The sequence below is a fragment of the Ptychodera flava genome, chromosome 13, assembly GCF_041260155.1.
Source record: "Ptychodera flava strain L36383 chromosome 13, AS_Pfla_20210202, whole genome shotgun sequence".
NCBI lineage: Eukaryota > Metazoa > Hemichordata > Enteropneusta > Ptychoderidae > Ptychodera > Ptychodera flava.
In genome coordinates, this window is record NC_091940.1 from 285,856 (window position 1) to 312,819 (window position 26,964).

The following is a 26,964-nucleotide window of genomic DNA, read 5'->3' on the forward strand; positions in this document are numbered from 1 at the left end:
TGTATGTAATATGAATCTAAAAAGATTATCTTGCTGTATCTGTGTATAGGCCCTACATGTAGCTGTAAAACAATATTATTTTGCAATGCAGCCCTATAATTTTTCGTTTGTTGTTATTTTCAGTTACGAAGGAAAGGATTTGAAGAAAATTTCTATGGGCACAAACAGAAACCGAAACATCATCTGGCACCCTGATCTCTCAGATAAAGGTACTACAAGAAACAAACTGAAATTTCTATGTTCAAAACTAAAACGGTCATTTCACACACACACACACACACAGACATAGACACAGACACACAAACACACGCACAAACAAACAATCAAACACACGTACGCCCACTGTTTATCTCTGAGGCATTAGATATCCAAATACTTTTAATATAATATATAAACTCTTTCAACAGTTCCCAGTATAAAGACGCATTGCTATAGGACCATGAAGCATGCTAAGCAATATCTATCTAAAAGACAACGGAGACACGCCACAAACAAGGGCAGAGGCAGCGAATCATCTCCGCGATAACCTTGATAGTGTTGTGAGTCACTACCAGGTAAGTTGTCATAACTTGAGATGTACAGGCAGGCTCAACATTCTTTTTATAATGCGCTCTTTTTTTTTTCTTCATGAATCATGATTCACTGAAAATAATCATCAATTATATTAGCCGTTCATAAAAAAAAATGAGTTATGTTTGTTTTAAAGAAAATTTTATTTCTTTCAGGAAAACCATACAAACTGCCATCCAACATCCAGGTGTCGGACTCAGGACAACTATGAAAGTTCATTCCGGCCTCTGGAGTCACAAGCAGCTGTTGATCTGCTCAGAAAAACACTGCGAAAGTCCTCACTATACAAATACCCGGAACACTACATTGACGTGAGTTCATTACTTGATGAATAATTATTAATTAGCACTTTGAAACGTTGTACACTTTTTTAACAGACCAAACTAATTTTCTTGTATTTCCCCTTATTTTACAGTGTAAAGATACTCACTATATTGAGAGCTTCAACAATGTCGCCCTCCTGTACCACGATAAACGTATAGCTTTCAGAAAGAAGGGTTATAAATTTAGAAGCAACCTCACCTGTTTGGATTGGGTATGTTTTTAATTGTTATTAGTCTCATTGTTGTTTTGAATTATTCATTTTTTCATATTTATAATAGCAATACTGTATTGATGTTTTCAGAATGAAAATGTTGATCGACCGGCCAGTTCTCCAAGGTCTGGGATGGATCGCAGGCGTAATGGCAGACTGCACAGGATGAGATCAACATGCCACCACTTGAAGAGAAAGACCTATCGATGGCGACAAGCAGTGTGGAGACGGTTCATGGCAAAAGACTATGGACAATGAAATAATCGTGTGCTCTGCATACACATACCAAATGGCCCTTTTTAGGGCCACCACATTCTCCAAAAAGAGAACTACCGTTACCGAGTTTATACTTATGGTGAAAATCCCATACGTAGTATGAAATGAGATCTGATAATAAAGACAAAAAAGTAAAATAAATAAAGAGACTACACACACAAACACACATCTATCCAAACAAGAACACTTTTGCAAATGAATAAACGTAATGTGTACAATATTCCAATGTCAGAGAGTACAAACCCTGGCACCTGTAGAACATATGACCTTTACACTAATGGCCATATTCCCCATATATTTACGTATTGAAAGGTTTGATAAAAGTTGTCATGTATCGGCAGTCTCATATGTCCTATAGACTCAAGTGGATTTTTCCTGTCTCTTTGGGACAGGATTTTCAAAATCCCATGTCTATATGGTTACTGGTCCTTTCGGCACCAAGTCGTTTCGGTCCGAGTCGTATCGGTCTCTCGATTTCCGGCCCAAAGTCATTTCGGCAACACAACCAAAGACGTTTCGGCATCTGTGTTTCTATTTTCTGCAAACTATTTAGTAATTTACTGACCGTCACATTCTTCGTAAGCGTGACCTTTGCGTTCTGACCAGTACTTTTATGTGCAGTTTGTGTGACTTTTGCCGTGCTGTTTCGGCACCGCGTTCAAACATTTGCCGTGTTTGGCGGCTTTGCTGTCGATAAACTTGTGTCACAGATTTGAAAATGTGAAGATTTTTCTTACGGTCTCTTACCATGTTCTCACAAAGATTAAAGCATGTACGTGAATGTTTTATAGTTGACCCTATACTTTTTAGTACTTTAATTTGTAAAGTTACGCCCCAGCACTAGTTCCCGCGGGTAGCCTTGAGCGGTGCCGAAACGTCTTGGGTCGCGGTGCCAAAACGACTTGGGCCTGAAATTGGGAGGCCGAAACGTCTTGGGCCGAAACGTCTAACCGTCTACACTAAATATTGTTCAGAAAATAATATCATAATTCAAACAGGGTATTTCCTGAGATCTGATTTGTTTTATTTAGGTGTTCTGACGTATTATACAAAGTACACGGTCACTTGTCAACTGCAATTTCTCTCTTCACCTACGCGGCCGATAGACGTGGATACACACAAGCACAAATCCCGTGTGTAAAACAGTGACACACGTCCATGAGCCCATAGGCGAAGAGCTGAATATCGCAGTCAACAAGTGACTGACGAAGTAGCAGTGTCTAAAGTTCACAGCCGAACCCAATGAATAAAAAATACGGTCAAGGACACTATGTGCTCACATTCGGTTTGAATTGGTCCATTCGAGAAATATTTAAACCAGGAAAAACAAGAATGACAAAAGCAAATAAGGTCTCCAACTTAGGTACTGGAGGTCATCTTTAGGAACATGCATATCAACTTCTATAGCAATGGGAGAAGCAGATCCTAAATACATAAGCAAATGTCAACAACAAAAAACAGAGAAGGCTTGATAAAAGAAAAGGGGGGAGTGGGCAAAAAATGTACAAGGGATCTGGTAAAAAAGTAATGCTACATCATCAATCTTCTAGACCCTACCGCCTCCTGAATATCAAATGTTCCACCCCTTGGTATTACATAAGACCAAATGACAGGAAGTACATTTACACAACCTTGGAGATTTTTAATTAATGCCATGAGTGTTATCATTCTAATGTAAACAGCACTTAAGTTAGTTACAGATAGTGAAATGCCTTCCACTATGGGTGGTGATTACAACATCTGGAATTATCCTGGATCCAAATTTCTCATCAGTTCTTGTATGTCTTACATAGAAAAGTTGCAAAAATTGGTCCAAAATGAAAAAAATCACCTCAGCTTTGTTTTCTGTATCAAATTTTCCTACAAATTGGTACCAAATATGACGAAATTATGTTTACAGCCTTCAAAATTGTCTCACAACATATCCTGGGTTGGTGTAGGTCATTTAAGGTCACAAACTGAGAAAAGTACCTAAAATATACAAATTTTGGGGTTTCCCAACACTTTGAGCAGAAAATTTATCTAATAACATCTTTCGGGACTTTATACCAAATTACAAAGCTATCAAACAAGGGACTTTATACCAAATTACAAAGCTATCAAACAAGTAATGTTGAGATAAAGTTTTCTTGACCAAAAATGACAATATTGTCTTAAAAATACAATTTTTTATATTTCAGGACAATTTCCTCATATCTAACTATTGTCATCTCTGTACGTCTTTGTACCAAATTAAAAGCTGTCTGTCCAGGGGTTTTAAAAAGGAAATACTGTCTAAGATTTTTGACCAAAAATGACAAAATTGCACAAAAATAGTAATTTTCCCAATTTTGTCATAATTTCAACAAATTAGAAGAGTAACACCCTTGCAAAGAGACAACCCAAATTTGAGAGCGATTGGGCTGGCGGTTTCAGAGAAGAAGAATTTTTAGTGAAAATGAGAAAAATCACAAAAAAATTCAGCAAAAATACAAAATTAAGGATATCTTCACAATATTCATAAAACTGTATAAGGTTCACCTAAGGTACTTGCACACAAAGTTTCAAAGCAATCAAAAAAGCGGTTCTTAATTTATTATTTCTTAACCATTTTCACATTTTGTAAGCTAATTTGCATAATTTTGGCAATGCAGACTTCATTTGAACAAAATCCCATCTATAGCCCAGGATGCATCCACACACCAAATACCAAGCTGAAACGTGCAGCGGTTTGCGTGTTTTTGATGTTGACGGACATACTGTACGTACATACATACATACATACATACATACATACATACATACACACATACATACAGACGCCATCGACTTCAGCCTATACGATAAACTCACATTGGTAAAACCAAATGTGAGCTAAAAAACACAAGCTACAATCAGACAGACATTTGGTTGAAACATCACGTGATAAGGTCAGATTCACTCACGCTTCGTCAATAATAAAAAATACAAGACAGCACATGTCAACAAGACTTCTGTTCTCCTTTGTGTTCACATTTCGTTGTTTTGTGTGAAGCGTCCACTAGACCAGGCTATTATACAATTTACACATGGCGTGACTAAATTCATGCGACGTGTCATGTGACATGCCAAACATGTAGCTTGGGGCCACAATCCCAATACTGGTGCTTTCAACGAAGGTCCTGTCTTTTCGGTTGATATATTTGTTGTTCCGATTTGTTCGATGATGTAAATCGCGACAACAAAACCTGGCTAAACCGACATGCAGAGAATAGCTACCGATATCCACGCGAATACCCTATCCGCTTTCTACCAAGAAGTACTCCATAAAATTGCTGTAGTTTAGGCAAAATGTGTTTCCTTCATGAAACAATTAGGAATGGCACTGTTGAAGTGGTCGCAATACACACGAAACACGCTCACGCCACTGACACACTAAAAAGACCCCTGCGGTGAGAAATCGGCCGGGCGCATCAGTGGCATGCAACGCCGTAATTTATAGCCAACAAGTTTAGATTCTAATAACACCAACCGAGGGAGGTAGTTGCAGTTTCTATGAACTTCCATTTTCAACAAGTTGTCTCATTGAGATGGTTTGGCTGTTATAATTGTCTTTGTTCAAGTGATCAGCGTCCCCTCAAACTGATCGATCAGCATGGCCTGTCGGCGTCTATTCACCTACGACCTCGCCGCACCGCGAGCGAACCTCAAACGAGATAAAAATAACAAATGTAACTTAGCTTGTTCAACAATCAATGATTACAAAGTGAGTTTTTGAAGTTCTTGGGGACAACTGGGGATTTTACACGATCAGTTTGTGAGGTCATAACGCAGGCGCCGCGCGATAAGCTTATGCTCGACAGCATGGTCCAAATCAAACGTCTTTGTGTGCGAGCACGTCCGTTTCATTCCCGGGGTTTCACTTGTGAAAAATACATATTCAACTTCGACTGTAACCTCAAATGTTGTAACCGTTATATCTATAATGTACATGGATAATTCAGGTGATAATCGGGTCAAGTAAACCTGTGTAGATAGTGATATTGATACTGATATAGGCTACGTTTAACTGGGAGGAGTACCGACTAATGCGAGAACCAGGGATTGAGAATGGCGGCTTTAATCCCTGTTTTTCTTTTTGGATAATTGCATGGGTAGGTTGCCCTGACACAGCGTTGACATTTAGCCTCAATGACCATGCATGCATTACTGACAATGGAGTTTATAATTTCCCTATTCTGTATCAGGAAGTCAATACAGCAAATTATCACCAGTAATGCTCAGAGTACACACTGAAAGTGCTAATCATTAGGTAAGAAATAGGGGTTTGCTGTCTCATTTTGTTAATGCAGTGGTTGCCTCACACATAGCCAAGACCATAGACAGCAGAGGGGGTCCTCTACTTCTCTGCCAAAACACAATTTTTGTTAACTTAGTTTTCCTGTTTAAGGCAATTGTGAGTATATAGATTGGTATTGTTGATGTTTGGGAGGTTTCAAGATCTCTCTAATTATAGTAGAAGTTTGCAATGCATCATCTTATATCAGAAAATGGTAACTTACCAGACTCTTGGGACAACAATTGATGGATATGTCTGATTTTCATCCAAAGGCATGACACGACTGGGAAATCGAACAATGCTGATATTTTGCCGAAAAGACCCTATGCATTCATCCTGAATGGTAAAAATTAGATACAATGTGTAAGGAAATGATTTAATGGGGATCATAAAAACAAATGCTCAGTCTGACTTTCCCTTTATTCTCTGGTAAAATTACATGACAATTTGTATGCACACAATATGAGAGAATGAATGCTAGAGGACTCTGTCAACTGAGAAAGTATCACTGGTAAACAAACTTGCATTTTTCCTGTGGTTTTAATATCTTAAGCATGCAGTAAATTGCTTACTGAGAAATACAATTACAACTTTAGATTGGGATTACACTAATTGTGATCATTGCTACATTAAAGCTTTGTATTCCATGACATGAAATTAAGACAACCAAGACATTGTTACCCCTGGTTTATCCATCTACATTTAAAAACTTATTGGCCTGATGGCATTCTTTACATAATATAATTTGGGTTTTAGGCCACAATCAAAAAAAATGGTGGGGGGGTGGGGGTGGGTGGAGGAATTCAGGGGGATTCCCAAATTTTTGGGGTAGTCGAGGGGGGGAACTTGAAAGTTTAGCTCTGCCTATAGGGGACCTGAACAAATTTTGACTCCCAACATTTTGATGTGGTCCAATGGTTCTAATGTTAGTAATAATTAAAGAAAATCTAGAACCACTTTGTCACATTTTATGATTTTAATCTCAAAAAAATCTAAAAATGTATGAATGCCATTAAGTTTTCGTAAAACAAGTTGGCCAGTTGGCCTTGTAATGGTGTAAATGACCTTTGAATTACGCTTCAAAGACATGCAAAATTCCAACAAGCGACCTAGTGGCCGATATAGCTCCGCTGCGTTTTATAGAGAAATAAGTATTTTAAACACATGTTGATGAAGGAGGTGGAAATCTTTGATAGCTTAATGCAGTGGCCAGAAAAAAGTGGCAAAAATAGCTGCAAAAATATAGAATATAGATCACAGCGGATCATCCCTAAGAACATGTCAACCAAAGCTATCTGATGAGTAGTTTTTTGAGAACAAAATTTTCTGACCAAAAATGGCAACAATTGCCCCCAAAAATTAAAATTGCAGATTTCATCATAATTTCAAAAGATCAAATTTAGTTCATCTATAGAAACCTGTATACCAAATTTCAAAGCTGTTAGACCAGTACTTTTTGAGAAACACATTTTTTGACAAAAAATGGAAAAAATTGCCACAAAATTCAAAATTGCAGATTTCATCATGATTTCAATAAATATCATGTAGTTAATCTAGAGAAACCTGTATACCAAATTTCAAAGCTATCAGAAGAGTAGTTTTGGAAATACACATTTTTGGACCAAAATGGCTAAAATTGCCCTAAAAATACAAAACTACAGACTTCATGAGAAATTAAATATATATTACTTAGCTCATCTGTAAAACCAGTTATCAGACCAATGCTTTTTGAGAAACACATTTTTTGACCAAAAATGGCAAAAATTCCCCTAAATTACAAAATTGCAGATTTCATCATAATTTCAATAAATATCATTAAGGTGATCTGTAGGAACCTGTGTACCAAATATCAAAGGCATAAGAGATGAGTAGTTTTGGAAATACACATTTTTTGACCAAAATGGCAAAAATGGCCCCAAAAATACAAAATTGCAGATTTCATCATAATTTCAATAAATATCATTTAGTTCATCTGTAGCAACCTCTATACCAAATTTCAAAGCTATCAGACCATTACTTTTTGAGACACACATTTTTTGACCAAAAATGGCAAAAATTGCCCCAAAAATTCAAAATTGCAGATTTCATCATAATTTCAATAAATATTATTAAGGTGATCTGTAGGAACCTGTATACCAAATTGCAAAGCTATCAGATGAGTAGTTTTGGAAATACACATTTTTTGACCAAAAATGGCAAATATTGCCCCAAAAATACAAAATTACAGATTTCATCAGAAATCCAATATTTTTGACTTAGTTCATCTATAGAAACCTGTATACCAAATTTCAAAACTATCAGACCAGTACTTTTTGAGAAAAACATTTTTTGACTAAAAATGGCAAAAATTGCCTTAAAAATGCAAATTTGCATATTTCTGCACAATTTGAACAAATCTGAAATAGATCATCACTAGGGACATATGTACCAAATATCAAAGCTATCTGAATGGCAGTTTTGAAGAAGAAGATTTTTAAAGATATCTTTACTAAAAATGACAAAAATTGCCTTAAAAATACAAATATGCAAATTTCACCACAATTTGAACAAATCTGACTGAAGTCACCATAAGTAAACTGCATATCAAATTTTAAAGCAATCGGACAAGCGGTTTCAGAGAAGAAGTTTTTTTTACCGAAAACACCAAAAAAAGCCCCAAAAATACAAATATGCAAATTTCACCACGATTTGAACAAACTTAAGTGAGGTCACCCCAAGTAAATTGCATATAAAATTTCAAAGCAATTGAACTTGCGGTTTCATAGAATGCAATTGTTGACGGACGACGGACAACGACTGATGACGACGGAAAATCAACCTATTTAATAAGCTCCGTGTCGCTGACAGCGGAGCTTACAAAATGGTAGTTCTGCAGCCATATTGGATCCTATCGGGTTGATTGATACATGCATATGTATGCCATAGTGCTTTGCCTTTGTGCCAAGTTTGAACAAAATCGGTTCAAGGATGTTTGAGTTATGGTTCAAAGCAAGAAAAAATTGCAAAAAAATGGCCGTCTGTCGGCCGTATTTGATCATATCACGAAATAAATTGGTATTCATATGAAGGGCATAATGTTTTGCTTTTGTGCCAAAAAACTTTACCAAAAATACAACAAATGATACCGTGTTGCTCACATTTGATCGGAATTGGTACATACTAGTATTGGTGACAAAGATCAATGATGAATGTTGTTTCTATCTGTTTAGTGCAGAAAAATTCTATGTTGATGTTATGACAATGATTCCTACACAGTACAAGAATGACAAAAGCAAATAAGGTCTGCAACTAAGGTACTGGACGCCAACTTTAGAAACATGCATATCAACTTTTATACAAGCAGCAGATCCTACAGGTACATTAGCAAATGTCAAGAAAAAAATCAGCCAGAGAATTAAAGCTTGACAAAATGAAAAGGTGGGAGAGTGGGGAAAAATAATGTACAAGGATCAGGTAAAAAAAAATTAACACTATCTCACCAATCTTCTTCACCCCCTCCCCTTGGATATCAAATTTTCCACCCGCTTGGTACTGACCGTGCTTATATAAAGACCTACAATGGCCAGATGACAATAAATGTAAAGTACATGAGCTTATTTACAACCTTGGGAATTTTTAAATACTATCAGTGTTGTCATTTGAATGTAAACAGCACTTAATTAGTTTAGTTATAGAAAGTGGAATGCCTTCCACTGTGGGGGTGATTATATGATAATAGAATTATCCTGGATCAAAATTTATCAGTTCTTGTGTGTCTTACATGGAAAAGTTTCGTCCACAATGAACAAGTTATTGACAACGACATAGTCCCCCCTTGTAATTTGGACTTTGTCACTGGACATGTCACAGTAATTAGGAAAAGTCATTAAGAATGCCAATTAGAAATTAATTGACATGATATTAATAAACGTCCTTGTACACAGTTAAAGCAACATGAGCTCAACATCTATACCAAGTTTCAACAAATCTGATGAAGTACTTTTTGACGTGTCAGCCTAATTATGAAAATTTGTTGAATATGCAATTACGCAATTAATTGACATGATATGATTAATGTCTTTCCATGCCACTACAACACTTTGAGATCAACATCTGTACCGAGTTTCATCAAATTTGGTGCAATATTTCTGGACACAGCACACTAATTAAGAAAGTTCATTGAATATGCAAATTACCAATTAATTGACAAGATACTGCAGAATGTCTTTCTTCGCAATTACAAAACTTTGAGATCAACATGTGCACCAAGTTCCATCAAATTTGCTGCAGTAATTTGAGACATACAGAAATTTGTAAAACATGCAAATTGGCAACTTAATGACATTAAGATACAAAATGATTTTCCACACAGTTACAGCTTTGGTATATGGATATCTGTTCCAAGTTTCATGAAATTTGAGTTGGTATATCTTGACATATAATCAGAATTATGAAAATTCATTAATATGCAAATTAGCAATTAAATGACATGATCCTGCTAAATGTCTTTGCATACTGTTACAGCTCTGGTATATTAACATCTGTACCATGCTTCATCAAATCTGAGTAGGTATTTCTTGACATAACCTCCTAATTACAAAAATACCGTCAAGGACACTATGTGCTCACATTCAGTTTGAATTGGTCCATTCAAGAAATATTTAAACCAGAAAAACAAGAATGACAATTGCAAGAGCAAATAATTTATCCTACTTAGGTACTGGAGGTCATCTTTAGGAACATGCATATCATAGCAATGGGATAAGCAGATCCTACATATATAAGCAAATGTCAATAACAAAAAAAAAAAGCCAGAGAAGGCTTGATAAAAAGAATAGGTGGGAGTGGGGGAAAAATGTACAAGGGATCTGGTAAAAAAGTAATGCTACCTCATCAATCTTCTAGACCCTACCCCCTCCTGATTATCAAATGTTCCACCCCTTTGTATTACGTAAGGCCAGATGGCAGGAAATGTATTGAGAACCTTGGGGATTTTTTTAATTAATGCTATGAGTGCTATCATTTGAATGTAAACAGCACATAAGTTAGTTACAGATAGTGAAATGCCGTCCAATGTGGGGGTGATTTCGACATCAGAAATGATACTGGATAAAATTTCTCAACAGTTCTTGTATGTCTTACATGGAAAAGTTGCAAAAATTGGTCCACAATGAAAAAATACACCTTAGCTTTGTTTTCTGGATCAAATTTTCCTACAAATTGAGACAGATAAAGTATCGCTCAAAGCTTCGCTTTTTTAGCCTCATTATCGTTTCCGTATTGTTTCCGTATCATTTCCGCATAGCCCAACCCCCAATCCAACATCACTCACTCGGTTGTTTCGTATAATTTCCACATTGTTTCCACATCATTTCCGTTTCGTTTCACTAGCGCATTGCCTCATTCCCGCCCATAAAAGGTGTGTCCTTTCATTTTAAACTTTCATCGTGTTGAACAATAAAAAGAACGATATGCGAACGATTTATTTTTGCAGTATTCGCAATTGCGATAAATCGCGATCTTTTGACGTTGCAACCATGTATAATCGCTCATCATGCTCAATGCTAATTTAAACGACCTTTTGCCATGACCTCTCTCAACAGCTGAGCAGGCCTGCTGTGTCATGTTCTTTTCTCAACAACGATATTTAGAAATGTGGAGACATGGCACAGCGCATTTTTGTAAAATGTTAGAAGCAATGGTTTTGTCGAAAGTTCTTAAAAAAAAAATCAGAGCATTTTCTCTTGGGGTCGACACGAGGTTGCGGCTATGTCGATCGACTCAATTTCTGCTTGGCTGGACGGAACTCAAAGACATCGGATATGAGCATGAAAAATCAATGTCATTTCGTCAAAAGTCAGCGAAAATTGAGAATATAGACAAGATTTCATCTAGTTGAAGGTAAATGATCGGTTAATAATCATGAATTCGAACGTCTCGGATGATGTGGGTACATGATTTAGAGTGATCGGTGCAGCGTAACATATGTAGGCCTACTCAGATTTATACCGTATTCGCACGGTGCGATAGTTTGCCTAAAATTAATTTTATTTTTGATGGATAATTGGTTGCGGAGTGTATAGTATGAATTGGGTAGCAATTATTGAAACACTTGGAAGTTCCCGTTATCAGACTGTTATCAATGTGTTGTGACTAAAGGTCATGGACTTCCTTCTATGTCATAACTTATTTACGTCAATCGGGTTTAAAGGTCACTGTGTAAAGTGTTAGGAGAATTCATGGCGGCATCACCATATGTGTTAAACTAGTATATGATACACTGCAGTTATTATTTTAGCAATTCTCCTTACTTTGTACAGCAAGGTTTTCTTGTGCGCTTTCACGGACATACATGTATTTACGCGTAAAAATACTAATTTCAGTCATATAAAATGGTCATCCGCATACAGTACCGCTCATTTCTGGGTTTCTAGTCAGCGGAAAAGTTGTCCCACGTCATTTTTTGACACTTGTCTCATCAGGCAACTGGTACTGGTGTTTCAGTTGCAGTTGCCCGAACACGACCTGCAACCGTTCTGTCCCTGGCAGAGTGCTATCTTGTTACAAAAATGTTCGCAAATAAAACAGTATACAAACTTCATATCAAATAAAAGCACTTTGCAAAAGTAGCGAATTATCATCGCAATATGTTTTAACTTGTTCCCATTTTTGTGTGTTGAAGCAACATTTCATGAACGGACAATGTCGGACACATGTATTTGATCTTTCATTTTGTATACCTTTTCTCTCAAAAACATCGGCAATGCCAGGCGGCGAAATTTCCGAAGACGGCAACTTTGCTGTTGCATTTTTGAGTGAATATGCCGTGGCAGATTGGGACCATGAAATTGACTTGATACGATGCAGTGGCGATGTAAGGCTGATACGATGCGGCAGCGATGCAAGGCTGATACGGAGGCGGTAATGAAACGATATAGAAAATAAACAAACTGAGGCGACAGCCATAATGAGGCCATGTCGGAAACGACACGGAGGCGATCTAGCGGTGATACGGAGGCGATCTGAGACGAAGGTTTATGCCATACTTTATCTGTACCATGACAAAATTTTGTTCAAAGCCTTCAAAACTGTCTCACAACATATCCTGGGTTGGTGTCACAAACTGAGAAAATTACCTAAAATTTTCAAATTGGAGGTTTCCAAACACTTGAGCAGAAAATTTATCATAACATAACATCCCTCGGGACTTTTTTATACCAAATTACAAAGCTATCAGACAAGTAATTTTGAGAATAAGTTTTCTTGACCAAAAATGACAAAAATTGCCCCAACCAAAAATAGTAATTTTCCCAATTTTGTCATAATTTAAACAAAGTAGAAGAGTAACACCCTTGGAAAAATCTAATTCAAATTTGAGAGTGATTAGGCTGACGGTTTCAGAGAAGAATAATTTTTACTTAAAATAAGAAAAATAACGAAAAAATTTCAGCAAAAATACAAAATTCAAGCTATCTTCACAAGATACATATAACTGTATAAGGTCCACCTAAGGTACTTGCCCACTAATTTTCAAAGCAATCAAAACAGCAGTTCTTGAGTTATTAATTTTTGACCATTTTCACATTTTTAAGCTCATTTGCATAATTTTGGCTATGCAAACTTCATTTGAACAAAATTCAATCTACAGCCAAGGATGATTCACACACTAAATACTAAGCTAAAAAGTGCAGCGGTTTACGAGTTTTTGATGTTGACGGACATACTATACATACATACATACATACAAACACATGCAGACGCCAACGACTTCAGTTTATACGATAACCTCACATTGGTATACCAAATGTGAGCTAAAAATCATGTTCCATGACAACTTTCACCATGCAAGGCTGACTATACACTATCATATAAAGTTTTAACCTCATGCATGCTTTTGCAATTAAATCTTCTTAAAGGATGATAGATACCTTTAAGATCATGTATGGTGCTTATCTGATAAAATGTGCTTATTTGACAAAAATCTTTTTAGCAGTAGCCTAGGGAGTCACTTAGCCCGCGGACTTCTCCATTGCTGTGTGTTCCTGGCCTAGCATCGTACACAGGGCTACGGTACATGTACACGTAGTGGGCTGATTCAACGTTAATACGAAGTCTTCTATACGAAGGAGTTTGTTTCCATAAACTACTCTCATATTGTTTACATGTAATTAATTCTTTTTGTTAAGGTTGTCCTTGCATTGGCTGGGCTCACTCACTAGTTGAGACCATATTGAGACACTGCATCTGGGTGCTTTCCTTATCACCAACTTGCATGTTTATTGAGTATATTGAGTATAATTTATACATGTACTCACATGGCAAAATTAGCGATCAAGGAAGGTGATGTAAAACAAAAGAAAACAAGAAGTACGTTCGCCATTGTGGTGATGTTGATACTCATGATACTCCCTCCACAGTGATACCAGACGACCTCATGTGACCATATATGGCCATTTTGTGATATTTGTGATTTTAGACTGCTTTAATTAAGATTCATGTGTGTTTTGACAGGCAAAGTATTGTGTGGGCTACAAGCAGTAATCAGTGATTTTTGTCAGATAAGCATCTTTTGTCAGATAGGCACCGTACAGGCCTGTCCGAAATTCATACATAAGTAAGCTTGCCTGTGTTCCCTAGATAAACATTGTAACGTGACAAAGACATGATACTATCCAACTAATTGTTTATTGTTCACCTGTTGTGAGAAGTAATCTAAAAAATACCGCAATTATACGATGTCGCTCAAATTTGATCAGAATTGGTATATACCAGTATGGGTTACCAATGATCAACAATAAATGTTGTTTCTATCTGTTCAGTGGAGGAAAATTCTACGTTGATGTTATGGCAATGATTTCTGCACAGTACAACCAGAAAAATAACAAGAAATACGTATTTAAACCAGAAAAACAAGAATGACAAAAGTAATTGAGGTCTAACTTTAGGTACTGGAGGTCAACTTTAGCAACATGCGTAGCAGAAACAAGCCCCTCTTAGTTTAGTATAAATGGTCTTCCCCCATCTACTGTCTATGGTTGCAGCTGGTCTGTTAATATGTAACAGTTCATAAACAATGACAGGAAATGAGTCAAGATCAGTGGAGTTTGCCTGTTTCTCACTGCCATGCCTCCTGCACATTTGCAGGATTTCACTTTTTCTTACCTCATTTGCACATTTTTGACACTGATGTGTTCATTTGAACAAATTCACATCTCAACCCCTGCATCTACCTGTACACCAAATACTGAGATGGTAGCTTTGGCGGTATGGGAGCCTTTGTGTGTGACGGACATACATCCGCGCATACCCACAAATATACAGACATACAGACATGCAAATCAGATGCAAATGACTGATTCAGCTTATACGATAACCTCACATTGGTACACCAAATCTGAGCTAAAAATGACGAAAAAGACGTCAAGCACCGCAAAGAGGCGAGTTCAACCTACTACCACAACCAGGTTATTTTGGAGATATATGCTTACATGTATAATTAGGGTTTTCATTCGAAGTTTAGTGGGTACCGACTGATGTTTCCATATTTTGACGAGTAGCCCTCAAGCTCATTATAAATCCCCATTAACATGTATATTTAAATCATGTAGCGATAACTGTCCAGCCACACGACCTAACTTTTTAGCCATGTGATTTCTAGGCTGGCCAAAAATTTGTCTCACTAGAGGTGTCATTTATTCATGCATGTAAATCTCTACGCACCTTCGCATCAAAGGAAAGCTTGTGACCCGCTTTTTTGAAGGGTCAAATCTCCGAACCACTTTGTAGCAAACAGTCTGAACTTAATGGCGCTATTAACAAAAAAAAGTAATTACTCTCCGCTTTTTCTGGCTTTGTAAGTGTGTTCTGAGCCAGACAACGATCACTGTCCGTGGCCTTGTCTGGAGCGGCAGGATGAAAGCCATTTTGTTGTTTGGCTCTCGTAAATTTATTTATCTGTCTGTTTTTTGCTCATAAAATGTATTCGCCGACATTTCACATTTGGTCAAACAAAATTTTGATTATGGGTCTCGGAGAGTTATGAAGACAACTTGTTCTGAAAGTTTAGTGAGTTCGTGACCACGGGGATATTAATAGAATGGGTTATTTTTAAAACCCACAATGTTAATGTTTGTACAAGTAATGAAATACAGGTTGAGTACTTTGGTTCAACACTAAAATATCACCTTCTTTGACATGTTGAAACCAGAAATGGCATTGTTTGTTTGTGAGTGCTGCCTGTTGCGTTGAGGTACGGAGAACTGTGGATAGGCCAGCAGCACTTCTCAGCATGGTTGAGTCCATCTACACAATAAACCAGTTGTTGATTCGAAATGGCAAGTTCTGCGATGATGTAATGTTTTGAGTTAACGTAATTATTTTTGTATTTTCATTTTGGTTTATGTTCTTATAAAAGTCTTGCCAAAGTTTAAGATTGCCTCAAACAAAACTTTCAAATATTTAAAAAAGATCATATGGACACAAATTTGGACTGTAAATTATTGCATACTTTATAATCGAGATGGCCTTTGACCCATCATCTGTTCATTGTGTAACCATATAATGCATAGATATTCGCAAAAATGTGTATGATGGGTCATAGCAAGTGATAGGCAGCAGAAACATGTGTTGTGGCCATAGATGGCGCTAGATTCTGCTTGTCCTTGCAATCTGAGAGTGGGAAATCCCTCATATTGACTTTGCACGCTAGTGGCCTTGAGCACAGGAAAATAGGCCCGAATACTATGTCTATATTATGTATTGATTTTGCAATTTGTGGTGTTTTATCAAAAGTAACTTTATTCTAAAGATATTTGCGATCACTGTAAGTGATCAGATCCATCAATACCTCTAGTTGGTCAGAAATCACTTCTAATTTGAATATAATAGTCCTACGCACTGTGATATATATAGTTCGGAGAGACACGTTTTCAGGGGAGTCACACCATAGACAGCATGCAGTGAGCACCAGATTTTTGGCCGGCTGACTTGAGTTGGTTTTGGACAGTAGCAAGTGTGCAATTTTGGACCAAACAGCTACTAGGGTCGAGATGTGTATGCCATCCTGATGTACAGAATATTTCTGTGAAGCTTGTAGTCGGAATTGGCGAATTTGTGGACCTCTGAAGCCGGATTTTTGTGCCTTGTATGTGTTGACCACGGACACGTGTATTTGCAGAAAGTGCTGACTCATTCAAAGGTAGTGCTGACTCATTCAAAGGTATGGCTATTCTATTACGAAGTCCATGTACAGCTGTTTGTGAGTGTGCTGTTGGTGAAACCAGCCATGCATATCAGTCGCTGTGTTGAGCAACTCCTTACTTGAATTTAGAGGCTGTTTAGCAGAAACTGTTGCACTTATTGCTAGAGAATACTGGACAGTGCGTCATGTTGCAGTTACTGAGCAGTTTTAAGGCCTAAGACATTTGGACAGCGAGAGTGAGAGTGTCTGACCAGTGTCTAACAAGAATGTATGGTCTGCAGTGATTTCCTGCCACGTGTGTGCTACGTCCGTGAATCCATGCGGGTGCAACTCTTCCAACGTGTTGAAGGAGGTGAAGTTGAATAGTGCATTGAGAGACTGTGTTGGGAAGCAGACTGTTGGAGCTGGGCAGTTTATTCAAGCAGCTGTGAAGAGTCATATCATGTGTATATGATTTAAAAGAATATAATATAGATATGATTATTACATGTGAATTTTGAATATTTACTTGCATTGCTGGAAAGCGATTATTTAATTGCATTGTAAGAAACTTGGTGTGATTCTTATCAGAATACATTAGCATGTATTAGGACTAAACTGTAAGCTCATTTACATGTCACGCATTTACATATCATGCATTGACATATTGTGATTTGAGTTACTGAGTTGAATTACTTCGCAAGTAATTTAGGGAATATTGGTTACATTGATGTAGACTGATTTTGATTATTTGGATTATCCTCATTCATTATATCTTTCTTTCATTTTGATTGAATTATTCCATTTATTGTTAAAGGTTTGTTGAAAGTATAGAATATTATCAGTTTTCAATATTTACCAGAGACTATAGTACATTTTGTCATGAATGATTTGCTTGCATAATTTCTTCGGTTTGTAAGATTGCTGAATGTGGAGCAACTTTATTCAGAGATAGTAGGGATAGTCTAGTTTTTTGTGCTCAGTGATAAGTGAAATAAGTTGCATTTTGGCAAAGTAGCCGAGTGTTTGCACTCAAGTGTGTATTTTGAGTTACTCGAAAGCGAATTGATTCGTTCACTCATTTACTAGTTGAGTACGTTAGATATAGTGATACATAGCGAGTTTATGCTGACGAATAGTTGTACATTTTGGCAATTCATTCGGTAAAAGCTGTGTACAATTCTAGTACGCTGTATTGAATGCTGTAGTTATTTGAAGAGTTATTTATTTGCTGTAATTTTTGCTGTAAAGCGACTTTACTGTCCTGTGTTGTTTTGGAAGATAATACATTCAATTTCAATTTTACTTAAATACTGCTTTGCTTGTCTTCTGTCTTACCCCTTCCTGATTCTAGACACCCGTAAGTTTCATATGCCCGGTACATATCAAAAATTGAATTCCAGACTACATGCCCCAAAGAGTAAACAAATTCTTTATGTAATTCATGCTTGTTTTGAGTTAGTCCGGCAAGAAATTGGTTACATAAATGGCGCCCAACGTGGGGCTTGGAATTTGATAGGACTTTGGCTAGTGTTTTGATCGGATCCATATGCAGGGTGTTCTGAATTATATGTTGGTGGAGACAGTTGCAGAACCTTTCAGTGAATATATTTAGAAGTGATTTTTCCTCCACAGGGTGATTACAGTAGTAGAGATTTCAGGCGAGTTGTATGAGTATTGCCTGTTGTCTAGTAAAAGATTAAATCCCTGTAGGAGTGTGTACTTGTAAGAAGAGAACTGTCCGTTTGTACAATTAGAATTGCTTTGAGTTATTATTGTACGTTGAGGTGTTTTACTTTAGTTCTTTATCAAATCAGAAATCATGGCAGAACAGTTTGATATTGATAACACAATTAAGAAAGAGGTTACTTCTCAGGGAGCTATCCCCAAGCCATCACAATTAGCATGGTCAGTCGATGGTGTATGACCTGGCCGAGGTCGTGGTGCATATAGATATTCCCCTGAAACTCCGATGAAAGAATGGAAGTTTCGACAACCAGGTCATATGATGGCAGAAGTCAGAGAAAGGAAATCTAGATTAGATGAACTGGAGGAGATACTAAAGCAGAAAGAGGCAGATGTTGAACGGCTTCAATCACTACTCCAGAGGCAGGAACAGTTGAAAGACAGAAGAAAATGTTAGACTCAAGCTGCGGTATGAGCTACAGCACGTTGAGGAGGAGACTGAACAGTCAGCGACTCATCAGGAAACTGTCCCAGGAAGGACTGATAACAATGACGCTTCTGGTGGTATGGTACCAATAGCTCGCTATATCAACCTCCAAGACTCTCCACTTTCTCTGGGGATACTGATCGAAAGATGGACTCAGACTTTGAGCTGTGGAAATTTGAGGTGGAATGTCTTCAGCAGGACCAATCCCATAGCAGTAGAACAGTCCTCCAAGCTGTGAGAAAGTCGTTGAGGGGCTCTGCAAGTAGATTAGTTATGAATATGCATCGTGATGCTACTCTTGAACAGATTCTACACAAACTAGAAATTAGCTTTGGTGAGGTTGAATCGGGTGCCATGCTTTTAGAGAAATTCTATAGAAATAACAGACAGGGAGATGATGAGAGTGTGTCCCAGTACGGAAATCGTCTGGAAGCTGAAATACATGCAGTCTGAAGAAGAGGTGGCATAAGTCAGAGCCATAGAAGAGACCTTGAAAACAGTGTTTTGGAGAGGATTGAAATCTGATCGGATCTTTGATGTGCTACGTCCAGAAGTAAGGAGGGACACTAGTTTTGAGCAGTTGATTGCACTTGCTAGAAATGTGGAACAAGAAGGTAAGGAAAGGATCAATGAAGAAAGAGGAAAGGTATCTACTAGGGGGAGAAATCAGCAGATCAAATCCGCTGGGGAGACCTCGAACACTGAGGGGGGAGTAATAGAAAAGCAGACTTTGGATGCAATACAGCTAGCAGTTACATGTAAAGGAATACATGACCTTAATGAAACTATGAAAACTCAGGCAGATCAGATGAAGTTCTTGGAGAATGAACTTCGAAATACCAAGGAACAATATCATGAATTAAAGTCCACAATTACTAGCGCAGCACTACAACCCAGATCATCAGAAACATATCCAGTGACTAGGCAGGATGTTACAGAAAATTCGACATATTCATCCAAAACTCCAGTGTGCTTCAACTGCAATGAATCTGGACACATTGCTCGACAATGTACAAAGCCGAAGAAAGCAGAAACCAGATCATGCTATAAATGTGGTAAGGTTGGACATCTAGCCAAGCAGTGTACTCAGAGACGTAAACAGACATCACAGAAAATCTCTTCCAATAGGTGTCAACTGCACAAGGCTTGTGTGGGTAGAAAACCAATCCAGATTCAACCAAAGCGTGTTGGCATTGTTGGTGGAGAGATGGAACGAAATGTGGTTGTGGAAGGAAGAGAAAGCTCATGTCTGATAGATACTGGATCTCAAGTTACAACAATAAGCAAAGTGTACTCATGATGAGTGGTTGTCTACAGTGCCGATTCAGCCAACAGACCAATTCTTGGAAATCAGAGGAGCGAATGACCAACCTATTTCTTTCACGGGTGTCATTGAGGTGGCGATGTCTTTCCCAAGAGATGTTTTTGGTGACAATCGGGAATATACAGTCTCTGCACTAGTAGTGCCATCCACAGAATATAACACCAAAGTACCAATATTAATTGGAACCAATCTACTAGAACGGTTTCAAAGAGGATTATTCAGGAAGAATCGAAGAGGTGTGAGATCAATACAGCAACATGATGTGAAGACAAGGGAAGATACATTGGAACGTGGAAATATGCTATTAGTGAAGAATGTAGATATACGAAGGAAGCATAAGAAATGGAGCAAAGAAGAAAGACATAGCAATACCAAGCCAAGAACCAGTCAACAAAAACAAGATAGATATGGGGAAGATATAGCTGATACAGATGGAGAAGATGAATTATGGGAAGTCCAGTTGCCTAGTGGGGTGACCCAGGTTGATGTTCCCAAGAAAGCTTTACAAACAACCAAGCAACAGCAACGGAAGGAAGCCGAGATATCACAATCAGCTGTTACTCCACTATCATCAACGTATTCGGCAGGACAACCGGAACATGAAACTGTAATGACTCCACTGACAGAGGACAGGTGCTCGGAAGGTGAACCCAATCAGAATGATACTTTCAGTATTGAAGACAACCAACCCACTCCCATGGTATCTTAACCAACTATAGATTCTAATGGGGTAGCAGTCGACATGACCGGTGACGAAGTTATTTCTGTGGACAAAGATGATAGTGATCAAGATTCCTTAGAACAAGTAGTGAATGTTGATCAAGAACCAGAGACATTGGAGAGGACATGGCCAAGACGTTCACATCAAATTCGCAGGCCACCTGATAGATTTAACTTTGTCCACGTATGCAAAGAAACTGATCAACGTAACAGTGGTTTGTTGCCAAGGTTTATTCAAATGTTGGAGACTCTTCTGGGTATTCAGGGAGAAGAGGAAGATCCAGAGATAAGTGGGACTGAGAGATGTTTGGAAGGATTAGAGAGATAATTAGTTAGATTTTGAATGGAAATAATCAAACAAAAAAAAAACCAAAAAAACCAACAACTTTCTTTAGGTATTATAATAATCATTTGAGTAGAAGTTTATTTTTTTTGAAGTAAAATTATCGATTTATATATTAGTCATATTTAGATTTAGATATGTTGGCCTTTTTGCGATCCTGGATCCTCGGCTATATCAATCCATAGCAAAGGAATTCTTAATTGCAAAGGTCGGGGCGACCTTTTATGAAGCAGGGGAGCATGTAACCATATAATGCATAGATATTCGCAAAAATGTGTATGATGGGTCATAGCAAGTGATAGGCAGCAGAAACATGTGTTGTGGCCATAGATGGCGCTAGATTCTGCTTGTCCTTGCAATCTGAGAGTGGGAAATCCCTCATATTGACTTTGCACGCTAGTGGCCTTGAGCACAGGAAAATAGGCCCGAATACTATGTCTATATTATGTATTGATTTTGCAATTTGTGGTGTTTTATCAAAAGTAACTTTATTCTAAAGATATTTGCGATCACTGTAAGTGATCAGATCCATCAATATACCTCTAGTTGGTCAGAAATCACTTCTAATTTGAATATAATAGTCCTACGCACTGTGATATATATAGTTCGGAGAGACACGTTTTCAGGGGAGTCACACCATAGACAGCATGCAGTGAGCACCAGATTTTTGGCCGGCTGACTTGAGTTGGTTTTGGACAGTAGCAAGTGTGCAATTTTGGACCAAACAGCTACTAGGGTCGAGATGTGTATGCCATCCTGATGTACAGAATATTTCTGTGAAGCTTGTAGTCGGAATTGGCGAATTTGTGGACCTCTGAAGCCGGATTTTTGTGCCTTGTATGTGTTGACCACGGACACGTGTATTTGCAGAAAGTGCTGACTCATTCAAAGGTAGTGCTGACTCATTCAAAGGTATGGCTATTCTATTACGAAGTCCATGTACAGCTGTTTGTGAGTGTGCTGTTGGTGAAACCAGCCATGCATATCAGTCGCTGTGTTGAGCAACTCCTTACTTGAATTTAGAGGCTGTTTAGCAGAAACTGTTGCACTTATTGCTAGAGAATACTGGACAGTGCGTCATGTTGCAGTTACTGAGCAGTTTTAAGGCCTAAGACATTTGGACAGCGAGAGTGTGAGTGTCTGACCAGTGTCTAACAAGAATGTATGGTCTGCAGTGATTTCCTGCCACGTGTGTGCCAAGCCCGTGAATCCACAGCGGGTGCAACTCTTCCAACGTGTTGAAGGAGGTGAAGTTGAATAGTGCATTGAGAGACGGTGTTGGGAAGCAGACTGTTGGAGCTGGGCAGTTTATTCAAGCAGCTGTGAAGAGTCATATCATGTGTATATGATTTAAAAGAATATAATATAGATATGATTATTACATGTGAATTTTGAATATTTACTTGCATTGCTGGAAAGCGATTATTTAATTGCATTGTAAGAAACTTGGTGTGATTCTTATCAGAATACATTAGCATGTATTAGGACTAAACTGTAAGCTCATTTACATGTCACGCATTTACATATCATGCATTGACATATTGTGATTTGAGTTACTGAGTTGAATTACTTCGCAAGTAATTTAGGGAATATTGGTTACATTGATGTAGACTGATTTTGATTATTTGGATTATCCTCATTCATTATATCTTTCTTTCATTTTGATTGGATTATTTCATTTATTGTTAAAGGTTTGTTGAAAGTATAGAATATTATCAGTTTTCAATATTTACCAGAGACTATAGTACATTTTGTCATGAATGATTTGCTTGCATAATTTCTTCGGTTTGTAAGATTGCTGAATGTGGAGCAACTTTATTCAGAGATAGTAGGGATAGTCTAGTTTTTTGTGCTCAGTGATAAGTGAAATAAGTTGCATTTTGGCAAAGTAGCCGAGTGTTTGCACTCAAGTGTGTATTTTGAGTTACTCGAAAGCGAATTGATTCGTTCACTCATTTACTAGTTGAGTACGTTAGATATAGTGATACATAGCGAGTTTATGCTGACGAATAGTTGTACATTTTGGCAATTCATTCGGTAAAAGCTGTGTACAATTCTAGTACGCTGTATTGAATGCTGTAGTTATTTGAAGAGTTATTTATTTGCTGTAATTTTTGCTGTAAAGCGACTTTACTGTCCTGTGTTGTTTTGGAAGATCATACATTCAATTTCAATTTTACTTAAATACTGCTTTGCTTGTCTTCTGTCTTACCCCTTCCTGATTCTAGACACCCGTAAGTTTCATATGCCCGGTACATATCAAAAATTGAATTCCAGACTACATGCCCCAGAGAGTAAACAAATTCTTTATGTAATTCATGCTTGTTTTGAGTTAGTCCGGCAAGAAATTGGTTACAATTGCTATATGCATATGCCGTGAATGTCTGCTCAAAAAAAGTCTGTGGTTTGGTTTTGTGAATTGCTCTTAGCTCAGGTCAGTGGGTGGAGATTCCAAACTAAAGCAAGGTCATCCAAATGTAATGTAGAAAAGTTGACATGTGTTACTCAGCAACGTTTCCCGATCGGTCTGAAAAGAGGTTGGCATATTTTTTCACGCACTATTTCCTGGGAATACAAGTGGGGGGGGGGGGGGGGGGGGTCACCCAATTAACTATCAAATTGTATGACATCGCAACCATTTCCAAAATAAAACTACACTAAAACCCTTAGTTAGGTACTTGGACGTAATCTTTATTCATCGTGATTACGTTCAGATGCACTGAGGACGGTGCATAATAAGCTTACCGCACAAACTTTGCCGAGTTTGACCGATGTGTAAAACACAATCACTGCATCAGAAAAAAGACGTTTCGGATTTTTGTTGTTCCAATTAGTTCAGAGCAGGAACAAATTTGGATGTGGGACTCATCAGGTCTAGGTATACAAAATATAATCAGAAAGGGACATAATAATTTGATGTTTGGCATCATAGGTTGGGATTCTGGGAACAGTTTTTGAATGTAAGACATTGTATTGACCGACATTATATACCAGAAAACGTTGTGGTTTTTGGTTGGTTTCTTTCGGCCCTAATTTCATTCACAGCAGGCTCGAAGAATTTTGAGTGTGGAACTTTGTTGCCTGTCGACTCACATGTAAAATGTTAACAGAAGTGGACGTATTATTTTTGTTTACGGCCGTAATATTAAAGGCCCTATGACATGCCCCATACAACCAAACATAAACTCACTCTTTGGGTCTTGAAGTTAGCCTACGTCACTGTCTTGCATTGCGTATCGCCCCCCTCTGTCCAGATAATACGCAAGTAAAAGTTACGGGTGGGCATGTACCCCTAGCCCAATTTGTTCGACTTTTTTTGGCTTTTTGAAGTTGAGCTGACGACTTATCTTAATACGGGCAAACAGTCTTTTACACCTTCGCAATCTCATGACCGTAAGGGTGTGAGGCAAGGGCTTTCTTTGCTTAGAACGTTCACCCAGCTCGCAACGCAAGAGAGAACATTGTAAGCTTAGTGTTTAGTTTGCTATAGTGACATGGTCTTTTCAGGAGATTACCAACGGTCACATGTCACGTACGGCCGATCGCCTCGCCCTCCGAGTAAATTAAAATGACTGAAATCAAAATGACTTGTCAGGCTATCTGATTAGGTGTTCTGTGCTTTCGTGTGAAATATGGGAAATTTCATCGGGAAACATTTGTGCGCCAGGAAGCTTCCTGTCTCCACAGTTGGGTGGAGGGACTGTGCCGTCTCTACACAACTGTGAACGGTGAAGATGGCGGTTCAAAATGGCGACCCGACAATGCAGCGACAAGCTTTCTTTGTTTTTCTTCATCAAAACATGTACAAAATAGGCCTCACTTTTTGCAGGATTCGTTTGCTCTGAAAATGCATGGGAACATGAGACGATTGCACCATTTGTCTCGTGCTCCAAGGAAATGATAGTTCTGTCAAAGATCGACATCCAACACAGTCAGAGTGATAGTTTTCGGAAAAAGGTAGTGAATTTCGCCCAACCAAAGCCGTTTCATAAATGACGGGCACTACGAATTCTTATTACCATACCTTTTGTGTTTATCGTCAAAGTGTTAACACCACGGAAGTGGTATTTAGGGGGTCAAGTTGCAAAATGTTTTACCCTGTGTTGAGAGCGTAGTAATCGCACTGCTACTGCAGTAATCGGATGTCGTATTTGGAAAGTGAGTAGGCTAAATGTTGATAATTTGAAACTTCAAAACCCCAATTTTCATTTTCGATGTGTTTAAAAAACTGAATGTAAATATTTCGTGATAATTAGTTACACTTATTAGACGACATAACCATATTTCGACGTGTTTCGCACTTACCTACCGGACATGGGCTATCTCTGTGTGTTGCTTTCAGCACCTTTTATTGAATGGTCTGGCTAACTTCGACAAATTTGTATAGCCCGAAATACGGTAGCTTCTACTAAACAAACTATCCAAAACAGGAGAGCAATATCAATTCACTTAATATAAGGTCACACAACTTGTAAAACGCTATCATTACAGAGCAAAGTGAGTCCGACGAGCATGTGATTGAATGTCCGAAAACAGGTCGTCGGAAAACTACACACTGAGTGTACTGTACTGCAGCTACAACATGCAATGCATTGAATCGAAATACTCAGGTGCGGGATTGCTCCACTTTTTATAAAATAATTTCAACCATGAAAAGTTCAAACTCAGACTGATACTGTCTTCTTTCATACAAAGAATGACACGTAGCCTCATCGTACTTTCAAATCTGTCCCAAGCATTCCTTTGCTTTGCTTTGTCCACTCGCGCTTTGTCCTTCAGAGTCAGAATCTGACTCTGATTTTGAACCACTCTTCCCGGATGCCTGTGGCTGCCTATGCGCCTTCAAGCTAATTCCCCTCGAAATCACTTTCTGAATTCCGGTCAGCACTGTCCTCGCTGGAAGCAACTTGATAAGTCCCTGCAGCTGGACTGCCGGTGTGGCTTCCTTGCCAGTGTTTACTGGGCGTCTGTGAGCACTGTTTATATAGCTGACTTTGTTTGTGGTCTAATTTATGCAAGGACCGCTAAATACACTTTCGTGACAATAGCGTTGTATAAATGACGTCAATTTTACCTGTTGGTCAATATGCAAATACCGCTGCCTGGCTCGGGTGCGAAGAGGCCCCCTGTTCACCAGGCATGAAAAAGGAGTCAAATTTTGCCCTTCGCGCACATCTTTCCGAACTGACGCAATATACAATCCATAGACAGGTCCCCTAGCTGAGTTTTTGAAGAGTAAAAATAAAAACTTTAGGAAATCATGTCATAGGCCCTTTAAGTTTAATGGAGAACAGTTTTGGTTCTCTTAGAGTACTTCTATTGGGTATGGACAGACCTGAAACATACTGGTAAAACACATAGTTTTTGGCCGCAATGGGTTTTGAGCAGAAACAGTTCTGTATGTCGAAAACCAACTTATTGGGCTAGGCTTTGGAGGGACTGCTTCAACTAACATTATTGTTATGGATAATGTTACCATAACAGTTTATTGTTGGGACTGTGCTTCAAAAAACATTATTGTTACGGTTTATTGTTGACAGGCGGGAGTAATCCTAGTTTTTTGGAGAA

At 38.1% G+C, this 26,964-nt stretch overlaps 1 protein-coding gene across 2 annotated transcripts in view; it reads right to left on the bottom strand.

Moving 5' to 3' along the window:
* LOC139148629 (sodium leak channel NALCN-like) overlaps positions 1-26,964 on the bottom strand; it is a 548,532-nt gene that overhangs the window by 172,344 nt on the left and 349,224 nt on the right. For both annotated transcript variants that reach the window (XM_070720114.1, XM_070720115.1), the window contains exon 24: positions 5,902-6,014. In XM_070720114.1, the coding sequence (XP_070576215.1) occupies positions 5,902-6,014 (113 nt within the window). The remainder of the gene's footprint in view (positions 1-5,901; positions 6,015-26,964) is intronic.